The 12,220-nt window shown below is 37.8% G+C and overlaps 2 protein-coding genes across 7 annotated transcripts in view; both read left to right on the top strand.

Moving 5' to 3' along the window:
- Positions 1-1,107, top strand: part of tdrd12 (tudor domain containing 12) — a 34,523-nt gene extending 33,416 nt beyond the window's left edge. Inside the window, exon 27 of the mRNA XM_032550336.1 lies at positions 873-1,107. Coding sequence (XP_032406227.1) covers positions 873-1,044 — 172 coding nt within the window. The 3' untranslated portion in view covers positions 1,045-1,107. The remainder of the gene's footprint in view (positions 1-872) is intronic.
- A 4,727-nt stretch (positions 1,108-5,834) lies between these two features.
- Positions 5,835-12,220, top strand: part of ankrd27 (ankyrin repeat domain 27 (VPS9 domain)) — a 32,434-nt gene continuing 26,048 nt past the window's right edge. For 2 of the 6 annotated variants that reach the window (XM_032547118.1, XM_032547095.1), the window contains exons 1-2: positions 8,387-8,505; positions 11,931-12,053. In XM_032547118.1, coding sequence (XP_032403009.1) covers positions 8,476-8,505; positions 11,931-12,053 — 153 coding nt within the window. In that variant the 5' untranslated portion in view covers positions 8,387-8,475. Of the gene's footprint in view, positions 6,149-8,386; positions 8,506-11,930; positions 12,054-12,220 lie in introns of those variants that run through there. The other 4 variants (XM_032547104.1, XM_032547086.1, XM_032547110.1 and 1 more) reach the window with 3 other exon arrangements.

Below are 12,220 nucleotides of genomic sequence, written 5' to 3'. Positions count from 1 at the left end.
TAAATTAGCAGATCCTGAATTTGCTAATTCATTACTTGAATGTTATGAAATGTTTCGTTTGAAATGCTCATAAGATGTTTTGCCCTTAAAACATTATGTAGGCTTCGTTTTATTCCATTTATCTTACGTTTGGATGTTTAAATTTCAGCTTATAGACGCTCTTTAAACACCATCTCAGTAATTCTGCTTCAGTCGAAGAATTTGTTGACTAGATTGTTAAATAATCATTTACAGGTCAATATCACCTTAATTTGGCAGTGATAAAAAAAAAGTGAACTGTAAAACTGCAGTGTTAAATGCAATGCTGTCAAAAATTTGGGTGCACTTAAGTTTTGTGCTGGTGCACCTAAAGAAAAAAAAAATCAACAGTTCAACCAGTACAAAAAGTTATTCTAGAGGCCTGTTAAACCTCATAGCGTAGCTTCTTTCATGATGGAGCTGGTGCATCACATACATCCCGGCCAAATGTTAGGGATGATCCTCTTATTTCACTTCCGATAACGATACAGATATCTATACATTGTAGTGATCACAATTATTTATTTATTTAGTCATGCCTGTCTTATTTCCTATCAGCAACGAAGTTATTGGTTGAATGAAAATAATTCAGAATCTAAATCTGCCAGGCATTTGAATAAAAGTGGATTTAGCTGTATCTGTGGATACAGAGGATCCAAATCGAAACTTGTACAGGTTTCTGTAGAACATTGTGGCAGCTCAAGTTCTGATCATCTCTAAAGGATTCCCCTTTCAGTGGTTGCCATAGTGTGGTACTAAACTCTGCCTCTATCGAAGCTGCTGATTTTAGACTGAAACGCTCTGCTTCTGTTTTCACTGAAATAAAACTGTAAAAGGCTTTCTCTTGTGTTCAGTGGCAGAGTGAACGGTCGTTCCTACAGGGCTGATCTGGAGCTTCACCAGAAAATAGAAGCCGACATTTGCCACTGGGAAATGAAGTCCAATCAGCCTGTTCTTAAACTGGTAAAACAGCAGCAAGGACACTGGGAGAGACTCATCAGGAGTAAGGTACCGAAATTATGCTGACTCTGTCAAGATTATTTCAGCAGTAAGGTGGTACAAAGTGTGATACATGGTGGAACCATAACACAGTTAACAGACAACACAGAAAAAAACATTTTGTTACAGTGGCAGAATAAACAGACGAAATGAAAGGTTGTAATCCAGACCAGAATGAATCTATCCAGTGAGAAACTGAAACAAATGTTGGTGTTAAGAGAAAATGGTGACTTTAAAAAGTGGTTTCATTCCACAGAATATTTTTGTGAGTTACGACATGGACCATGTTGATGACGACGAAGACAGATCATCAAGTTGTAAGACAAAATCCATCAAAGCATTTGAAAAATAAAAAAAAGTAAAATGTTGGAGCTCATTCAGATGCTCATTGTGGTTTTTTTTTGTTTGTTTTTGTTTTTTCTTTTAGGTCTGTTTGTGGAGAATACAGGAGAGGATAGCTGCTATCTGAACTCAGAGAGCGGCAGCGAAAGTGACTGAACCCAAAATGTTCTTGTTGTTTACATCTTCACCTCTTCCCTTTAAGATATATTTCAGATTCCTTTTGCAGTTGGCTTTATTGTTCTCATATGTGGAGTTTAGATGGTTGCCCTTCAGAGGCCAACATTCAGAATCTGAAATCTAGTTGTTTGGAAATTGTCATCTTTTTTTATCTATTGTTTCGCAGATGAGCAAATACTAAAACATTCATTTTCATTCATGTACTTTGAATTTAGTTCTGGGGATATAGGTCAACACACATGACTGTTTTCTTCCTTTAAAAACAATTCATAATCACATTTAATGATAGCTTGTGACAGCGTGGGCAATTGAGAAACCAAATTCTGTTACTATTAACGTGTAAAAATTAAACAGAATTGAATTGTTCCCCCATCTTTTGTTCAAATAATTGCTTGGAAATGTGATAAATAATTTCATTACCTTTGAGCTGTTTCAAGTTGGGATCCAGGTAGGCTCTGTGCATCTTGTTGTGTATTATGTATGGAGGCAGAATCCTGACAAAGTTAACAATAAATATGAAAATAAATTAATGGCTTGATAAAGTAATAAATGTGTCAAAAAATAAGAACTTTGCCAACTTCTTTGATTATGAAATGGAGCATTAATTAATTTAGACTTTTCAGCAATACTAATTTAACATCACTATCATTTATCCCGCCTGCAGTCCTAAGAGGGGTGGAGTAGACCCTGTGAGCTTTTTACCCTGTGCGCAGTCCCGCTGGCGTCGCACTGATCTGGTTTTTTCCTTCATGGTTTTGGAAACTGACAGGACTCCCCCATCACTTTTCTGCTGTCTGACGGTGACATCTGCTACGCTCTTCCTGAGAGTCAGGCTACTACTGTGTGAGGCTTATCAAAAAATAAGAAAATAATTAAATGAAAATTATACTAATAAAATAATATAACTAAAATGTAGAATTAAATTTAAGCAATTTCTCCTTAGAGATTACTTGTCTGTTCTATTCAAAATAGTGATACGGTAAATTAATTCTGTTAAAAATGATCAACAAATATGGATGTTAAACTGTATAATTAAATTGTAAAAATATATATTTTTGGATGTTATATTTGGCACATGAATTACTTTATCAAGCCACTTATTACTTTCTCTGTTTATTCACAATTTTGTTAGGATTCTTTTCTAAACATATAAGGGCAGCATGAAATTGGGAATTAAAATTAAAATTATTTGCCAAGATTGGTGCAGTCCTAAGCAATATATGCAGCACTATTGTTCAGTCACTTCTGTTGATGTAATGAACACCTATTTATAACAAATGTCACCTCAAGGTATTTTACAAAACAAATGTCCTCTAATCATTTCCAGCTACATAAAATCTAATTTTGCTCAAATTCACTTTAAAATAATCCAACCGGTTAAGAGCCACGTCATAGTCAATGTAATTGAAATTTACAAATTAAATTAATAATACAGTGCCAATTGGTAATTGTCTACTATAAGGAAGGCCAACCCAGTACATCAAGTCATTGACTTTTCAGCAATCATTTTCTCTGTTTTACTTTATACCAAACAGAAAAGGACAAGGAAAAACTTTACTGATATCTTCAGAGTATTTGGTGGGTGTTTGTATCATTGCCTTGAGTTTGCAAGTATGAAGTATAACCGACACAAGTTATGATTTGTGATGACTATTAGTGTTGTTACTTTTTTATGACAAGGCATGTATACAAGTACACGTTGTTGATTGCCTTCTTGACTTCTGTTCACAACCATGGGAGAGCTCTTAGAGGAACAATGGTCTGTTTTGTTTGCAGCTTTACCAAGTAAAACTGAGGCATTATAAAGCTTTATTTAAATCTGCAAGTAAGACAAGCATACCTCCTCAGCTGCCTTGTGGCAACTGGTAAATTACTGTTACTTTGTTGTTGCGGTGCTGCATTAGACTTGCATTAAAATTATTTACACAGTTCTTCACATTTATATTTAAAATCATCTTTTTAGTTTGACCAACATGCTTCTTATGACTGGGAGTAATGGTAACAGTTTGAAGTGGCCCATCCAGTGACAGTCCTGGGAGCTTAGGGAGTTTAGTATTAGGAGAATGTAAAAAGGACTTCCAAACTGCAAGGACTTGAAGAAGAGTGTCCAAAAATAGTAATGGAGATGGCAAAAAGTGCATGAGGAGTTACAGGAAAGATTTGGTTGCCGTCGTTCCTTTTCCATTGACTTTAGTGAATAATTCTTTGCATGTACATTTTGTTTTTGGATAAAAATGAAAACTATATATATCTTGTATGGTCCTAGTTTCTGGGAGATGCCTTACATTTTCCAATCAGAAAACAAGTTGGTGGTTAAAGCTGCAGTAGGTAACTCTAAAAAAAATGTGTGGTGTTTTTTTTTTTTTTTTTTTTACATATTAAAATTGTTACTATGTCCTGACAGAATGGTACGAGACAGATAATCTGTGAACAGAATCAAGCTTCTCCACCTCCTCCCAGTGCTACTATTGCGATCTGCAGAAATGTGCTGCTCCCAGTCAAAAACAGCCAGAGTCAGGAGAATCATAGCACTATAAATTACACTTATGTATGCGCTGCTCAATGTGCTAATGGTGGAGAAACAACTTACTGTTCCAGGAAAACTGTTTACCTGCTGTCATTGGTGACCGTGCTAACTAGCCTGAGCATTTGTGACAGGCTGTGTTATGGGGAAGAAGCTGTAGCACAGCAGAGAGCAATGGGGGTAAGCAGCATGTACACAAGCCTGATTGACAGTGTTTTTGACAGAGCATTGTATTTCTGCTAAGGGTGCACGGATTTCTTTCTTTTTTTTTTTTTTGGCTGATCGCTGATTACCGATCTTTAAAAAACCTGACCTGCCGATTCCGATTTTGGCAAAAAAATTATTTTTTTTTCCTTTTTTTTTTTTTGTCTGAAATGTTGCTAAATATAATAAGAAAGTTGGCAACAGTGGGATTGCCAGCTCAGCTATTGATTAGTGCAAACATGCAGACATGACCATGGGAGAGCAACAGAGGACAGTGGTTGATTTTTAGACCTTTTCCGAGGTTGATAAGATCGGTGGATAAGCTTGGCTTCACATGTAGGTATCAGCTGATAACCGGTCTCCCAAATTTGGAAAGGAAATTGGGGCCGATTTATCAGTGCATCCCTAATTTCTGCAGCTAGCACTGGGAAAATGCAGAAGAGCTTAATAGACACAGTTTTAACAAATATACACAAATATATTTTCTATAACAGTTCCATAAGGCAGCCTTAAGAGAAAAGGTTTAATGTATATCTGCCAGGGGTATGAATAGTTGTGGACGTAGGTGTCTGTGTAAAAGGAGTTTAGGTTAAAGCTGCAGATAGTAACTTTTATTTAAAAAATGTTTTTTGCATATTTGTTAAAACTGTCACTATGTCCTGTAAGTAGAATATGTACGGCTTTATTGATCAATCCTTAAAATGAAGTTGTATCCACTTATTTTGTTAATATTCTGTATCTGTTGACGACTCTGAAAAGAAATGTATCAGTTGAAGAACTTTATGTACTTTTTCTTTTTGAACATTTGTTTGGATTCTGCAGTTTTACATTGTTTGTTGGATGTTGTTTGAATTATTAGTAAATGCACTTTCTTTTCTATATCTCATAAAACAAGAAATTGATCTGCTCCAGCACCTGTTTTTTTTTTTTTTTTTACAGATAATTATTACAAAAGAGCATCTAGTCCCAACACCAGAACATATTTAGATTTGCAGACATTTTTCTGTGTGGCCACCAATGCACACAGAAAACGCAGCCAAAAATCACAAGTGTGCCTGAAATAAATTTACAAATAATATATAGACATATATATATATATAGAAATATATATATACAGTATATAGCTGGGGATTACTGGTGTTGAGCAATCTAATGGCCAATGGGAAGTAACTATTCTTGTGTCTGGCTGTTCTGCAGCGGATGCTACAGAATCTCCTGCCAGAGACCAACTGGATGAACATGGAGAGGATGGGTGGATCTATTTTAATATTTGTGGTAGAGTGAATATTTACCCCTAATGAAGTAACTGGAAAAACAGGTGTTAGTGTTGCTAAACAAACATTTTATCAATCCAGAAAGCTGTTCTGTTTTTACTTTATGCAATATTCAGGCTTGGGATGAGGTAATAAACTGTATTTCCATTTGAATGCAGTGACTATATAGTGAAATGAGGGGAGTCTAAGCAATTCTGATTATTCACCAGGATTACCGTATTATGAAAAATATAGATTCCACTAACTGATTGCATCGGGTGACCAGTAGAGGTCACTATAAACCTTTGTAAATTAGGTATGTACACACACTAGTTAAAATAAAAGGGAAGCGCTGCGGATTACTGCTATTCTCATGACCGTGTGCGCTATTTCTATGGGCTGTGGGCTTGTGAGTCTGCTAGATGACCTGAAACGTATTGAACACACTGTAAACCCAAAAAGCTCTGCCAGCTTAATGTGCTCGGTTCTGGTTTCGTTCCGGGGAAGAGGAGGCAGCCTGAGCTAGACAGCTGTTTAGCATCCAGGTGGCCGTGGCTCTTGGGAGGTTGCTGTGGGGCTTTGGCTCCAACATGCCGACGTGTTGCTAACCTGAGGGACTTCATCACTACAGGTAAACACACTCAGGGCGGAATCCTCCTTACTGGCGGACCTTTCACAATGGGATAGCTAGTTTTTTTACGCTAGCGTGTTAGAGAAGCTAACAGTTGTGCAGAGCTAATGCTAACGGACTAGTTTCTGATTGCTGGATTTATGTTGCCTTTTGTTTACTGCTTCTGATCGCATTTAAATCGGACACAACGGAGCTGATTCACATCGGTGGGATTTCCTCTGTAATTAAAGGTTTTTAAAGTAATGGCTATGTTAATTTCTGTCTCAGATCAAACTTAAAACACGCCGATACTACAGGTTGGTTTGGATTTTTGAAATGTAATGCAATTATAATAATTTTTTGGTTTGCATGTTACAGTTTGGGTTTTTTTCCGGCGGAAGTTGAGCTGCCTTCAATAGTTGACTGCCTTTAACAGATGCAGGTTAAAGGTGGGAATCGAGGATCAGAGAAGGTGCTATAGGGCCTCCTGCAGTTCATCTGATCCGTCTCACTGTCTGCCTCGAGGAATTAGGTTTCTTGTTTTTGACCAATCTGTGTCTGGACTGCGGTTTCAGCACAGAAATTCATTTTTAACACCTGATGCTTCCTGAAGAATCACCCAGCATCTTTTCAAGACACATTCTACTACACGGATCTCTTTAAATGAAGAGATCTCTTCTTTGTATAACCCGAGGAACAGGTGCTGCATAATGGATGGATGCATATTTAGTAAAACCCTCACACCAAGCATGCATGCAGCAACAGTGGAGAGGAAAACTCCCCTTTAACAAGAAAAAGCCTCTAGCAGAACCAGTATGAGCAGCCATCTGCCACGAGGACTGAGAGTTTGAGAAGACAGACACAAAAATCAGAATAACTCATGGAGAAATACTTTCTATGTTTGCTACTTTAATATATCAGTACCAAACACGTTTTAGATGGGCTTGTTTTATTTTCAACTGAATGTTTGAACAGATACAATGCTGTGAAAAAGAATTTTCCACATTGCATCTCTTTTTGCTTCCCCCCTCCCCACACGTTTATGTCTCAGATCATCAAACACATGTTACATCAGTTTAACCGGAGTATGAAAAACATTTTTGAAATGATGATTCCATTTATTGAGAGAGATTTTTTTTTATCTAAACCAACCTGCTTGTATGTGAGAAGGTAACCGACTCCTAAATTTAATAACTGGTAGGCTGTCATTAAACATTTCTGTCAATGTGGAGAAAATTCATCACACTTTGCGAAATAGTTTTAAGTCGCAATCTATACTTCCTACCTTTCCAGGGTGTGATAAGTATGTAAATAAGAGCATGGGGGAGAATTTATTTTACATTTTACCCTCTCCACCATCTCCTCTCTTCCTTGTTTCATTAACGCCTTCCTCCATGACTTCTTGATTTCTTTTCTTTACAGTCCCATGTTGTTACTTTCTGCACTTCCATTTTTCTTCTCTTCTTTCTCTTTCTATTCTCATGACCTATTTCTCTGCTTTTTTTCCCCTTGGTTTCTACCTCCATATATTTTTCTATTCTCCTTCCTTTTTCTCCTTATGTTATTTATTGCTGCCTTATGGATCAAGTAGATACAGAACATACCTTTCTTTGTTAGCAGTACTGTTGGCCTTGGAATGCTCTCATTGATGTCATTTTATTATATTTTTATCTCTGAATCACAAGTACTGATCTTAGTGAGACAGTGTAGATCTTCAGTTCTTTAGCTGCTTGATGTGTTGACAGGAAGTGTCTTGAATGTTTTGTTGCTGATAAATCATGTGGGTTATCTCTGGTAATTCAAGATTTAACAAGAGAAGCAATAACTTTTTCATGTAGGCCCAGGCTTCAATAATCCAAATGATGATTATTAAATGAAACCATCATTTGGAAACTTCTTTATTTATTTCAGTTGCTTTACAGAAATTAATAAATTGATCTCAAACATTTAAGTGTGACAAGAGAATCTGTATGAGGCAAATAGTTTTCACAGCTCTTTAGAACCCTGACTGCTTATCTTATCAGCTGTGATGTCAACATAGCATATTGTTGATTACCCATAATCGCCGCTTTAGTTCTGCTGCTGTAACAACAACCAGGCTCCGTCCAAGAGAGCCGCTTTAATTTGAAGTGTGTAATAAGCTTGGTATGGAGCTCGAGGGCATGGACATTCCTGCGCACCACTCGACGCTGTTTGCTAGGAGTCCATGAGGTCACGAGGACCTCGGTGGTCATGTGACTCAGTCCTCTGCTTCATCCTCACTCGGCCGCCTGACAGGGGGCTGATCAGATGGGGAGACTGTCTGTGGTGGCTACCAGTTAGCCGGCGTGTCCTGGAGCTGAGTGAGGATGAAGCTGATCTGGGAGCAGAGTGATGAGGTGAGCTGCTGATGTGTTATTGCCGCAGAGACTCAGATGAACTGGGTGTGGAGGCCATTCAGGTCAGTCATCTGATCTCTGTAAGGATCCTTCAAAGGGCTGTTTGTGTTTTATGTCAGCATGTTAACATTTTTGCCTGTTAATGCTGAGATCTTTGGTATTGAGATTTGGCTGTAAAATGTTGATGTGGTGTTTGCAGTGAAGTTAACTTCAGAGAAAGAGACAAACAGGAGCAAATTAATTTGAATGACAAACTAGATTGAAAAGTTGACCAACTTGAGGAATGATATTCACTTTAAACTATTATCACAAGAAACATCCTGTTAGCCATCTTGGGGATGGATAGATGGGCAGACAGGTGAAAGTTGATGTAAGTCTCGTTTCCTTGTTGTCACACAACTGACTTAAATGAATGTGCGATTAACAGGCTTGTGCAGCACTGGATGGCATGCAGAGGCAGCCGTGCAGGTATTGAAACATGTCTAGTGGAATAGAGACATATGTTTTACATGCAGACAGTGGAGCCTGAGGACCAGGGTTGGGAACCACTCAGAGCCTCTCTTTGATCCAACACTCAACATGGTCTCCCACTGCTTCCTACTGCTCTGTGTTTGGATCCTACTACAGGTCTTTGTGCCTACGTGTGGATGTTTTTACTGAAGCACTTTTAGTTTTTGTTTGAACAGAAACTTTTTTTTTTTTTTATCCATACATCTGTTGAGTTTCTTGGTCAAGTGCTATCGCTACGTTTCAGCATGTTGTAGTCTACTTCTTTGTAGAGTTTATTAGTGTTGACAGTGACCTGCTTTGATACTCTAAGACATTAAACTCAGTTGGTCTTGTTTTAAATAGCATTATTTATCATATCCTGATGTAGGGTATGCACATTCCTGAAATTACGTCTGTATGTAAAGGCTGAAGAAACGCTCAATTGACCTGTCTGCAACACCACAGTGTTGCTAACAATGTTGTACTAACATTGATAAGACAGCTGTGTTAAATGCAATTATTTTCTTCTTTATCTTTTTGACAGTTATGTGCTGTTTTCTCATTTTTAATTCTGTAATAATCCTTATGAACACCCTGCTGAGAGCAGTAAGTACAGCCATGCAGCAGTGGAAGTACCTTGCACAGATTTGTGAGCAGACGATCTGACCGCTGCGAGGACAACAGTCCTGAAGGTTTCAGGCTAATTAACCCATTAAGGGAAACTCTAAACCTACAAGACTTAATAGCTGCCTTTCCATTAACCATATAATTGCTCAGGTTGATGTATCAAAAATAAATTTGCTTAATGCAGGGTTTCCACAGGGTAGTGAATGGTAGTAAATAAAGAGCTCAAAGTAAGGCCATTGAAAGCTAGTAAAAAAGTAACAATCAGAATTTAATAATAATGATCTTTATTGTTTGCTGCACAGGGTGGCAGTTGGTAGCACTGTTGGTAGCGCAGGTACTGGGTTCGATTCCCGACCCGGGGTTTTTCTGCATGGAGTTTCCATGTTCTCTCTGATCATGCATGGGTTCTCTCCAGGTACTTCAGCTTCCTCATTGGACTGTCAGGTCAACTGGTCTGTCTACATTCTCCTTAGGTGTGTGAGTGAGTGCGTGCGTGTGCATGATGGTTTGTCCTGTTTGTCTTTGTGTTGCCCTGCGATGGACTGGCGTTCTGTCCAGGTTTCAGAACAAAGAAAATGATCAAACCTTTACAAGAAGACTAAAGGAATATATCGAGTGAAATGTTTATGGACAAATTATGGAAAATAAATAAATGTGGCCTACGACAAAGAAAAAATGTAAGTCATTAGTGCCATTATGTTGTGGAAATTATATGACAAAAATGCAATTCTATATTTATTACACTATCATATTTAAAAACATACTCAGGTCTTTATCATTTTTTGGCCAAAGTTATAAAAATTAAGTTCCTAAGCGTCAATGTTGCGCAATATTTTCTGCTGCACTTGTTGTCGATAGAATTTCCTCATTGTGACATTAATGTGGGACTCTTCTATTCTATCATGTCAGCAAGACTCAGATCTCTGAATGAGCTTTCTGACATCTAGATGAAGAATAAACTGTCCTGAAAGGAGAAGTGGTTTCAGCCCCAGTCTAGCAAGCTACTCCTGATAGGGTGTCTGGTGAAGTGATGTAACATTCAGTATTGTTGCTTTACACCAAAAAGGTTTCCAGGGTTGAATTCATTTTAAAATTCAGAAATACACTGCTCAAAAAAATAAAGGGAACACTTAAACAGGTGTTTAACACTTAAAGTGTTCCCTTTATTTTTTTGAGCAGTATACTTTATTGATCCCAAAGGGATTGTTGTGACTCAAATTATTCAAGATTCCTCAAAGAGTCGTTGTAGACGGTGATGGCTGTGGCAGGAAGGATCTCCTGTAGCAGTCTGTGTTACAGCGTCAATCCTCCTGCTGAAGACTGTTTTTCTATGACTGACTAATGAAGATTTAGAAGGTTTAGATTTTGGCTTTGCAGGCCTCTGATTATGCTTGGCATTTTGTCCATAAATGCACAGTAAAAGAACAACATAATAAAATGAGGATTGTAATAATTTGAGTGAGTGAGCTTACTTGTCTCTGTTGTCTGGGTTGGCCCTGTGGTGACTTGTCTGAAGAACCTTGCCTCTTGTCTGTTGGCTCCAGCTGCCCGCTGTGACCCTGAACATGAGTCAGCTACATAACAATTGTGAAGATTCTAATAAATTAAGTAGATTTAGTAGATTTTGCCTAATTTGTTTCCTCTATAATAAAGCCCCAAGATAACCCTGGTTGGAAATTTGAACAATAAAGTGTTGATACATTCAAACCTTGTGTAGTCACCAGATTAACAGACTAACATTGTCAGTTGAGTTGAGTCTTATTCATTCATATTCCTAAAGTTGCTTTGTTTCCATGGCGCAGTGCTTCACCTTGTGTGGCTTAAATTGGCCGGTTGGCGCTCTGGCTGGGATGTTCCTCATCTGCAGCAGAGATCCAAGCCTGTAGCTCTGGAAGAAAGGAAACTTCACTGATTGGCAAAAATATGGAAAACATCTCGATCATGATAATGTGAAAAGAAAAACTGTTCACCCTCTACCACTGCAAAATAAACATTGTTCTTTTTAGTTTGAGGCATTGTGGAAACCAGATTTCAAGATTTCATTTTCTCAGGCATCACATATGTAATTTATGTAAATGTGTTTTTTGTAAATTGAACATTTTCTTATTTGATGCTGTAAACTCTTTGAAACAGTCATATGATTTTCTGAGTGTCTGCAGCATCAAATGAAGAATACCAGTTTTTATCTCACTAGCAAACCAAAACGTAAACTTTGTCCTGCTGAGCTCTTGCCCCTACAGATGCTGTAAACTGTAATTTTTTATTTTTTTTTCAGTGACATTGATGTGTACTGTTGATTTCCTGTGCAGGACCCAGACCTTCAGCTCCATATGGCTGTGTATGATGAGAACATCCTGAAGAATCCTTTTTACTTGGCCTTGGAGAAGCAGAGACCTGACCTCTGCAGCCGCGTGGCAGACTTCCACGGCATTGTGAGTCATACGTGCTGTCTTTCTCTAAAAGTTCTTTCTGTTTACAACTTGTTACTGTTTGCATCAAGTTGACGACTTTACAGCAATCACTTCCTCTGAACATTGATCATGGATGTTCAGAACTGAAGGTTGGGACAGGAGTTAGAGAAATTATTCTCTTATTTTAA

Source organism: Xiphophorus hellerii, chromosome 2, assembly GCF_003331165.1.
Source record: "Xiphophorus hellerii strain 12219 chromosome 2, Xiphophorus_hellerii-4.1, whole genome shotgun sequence".
NCBI classification, from domain to species: domain Eukaryota; kingdom Metazoa; phylum Chordata; class Actinopteri; order Cyprinodontiformes; family Poeciliidae; genus Xiphophorus; species Xiphophorus hellerii.
This window is presented reverse-complemented; position numbering and strand designations above follow the sequence as displayed.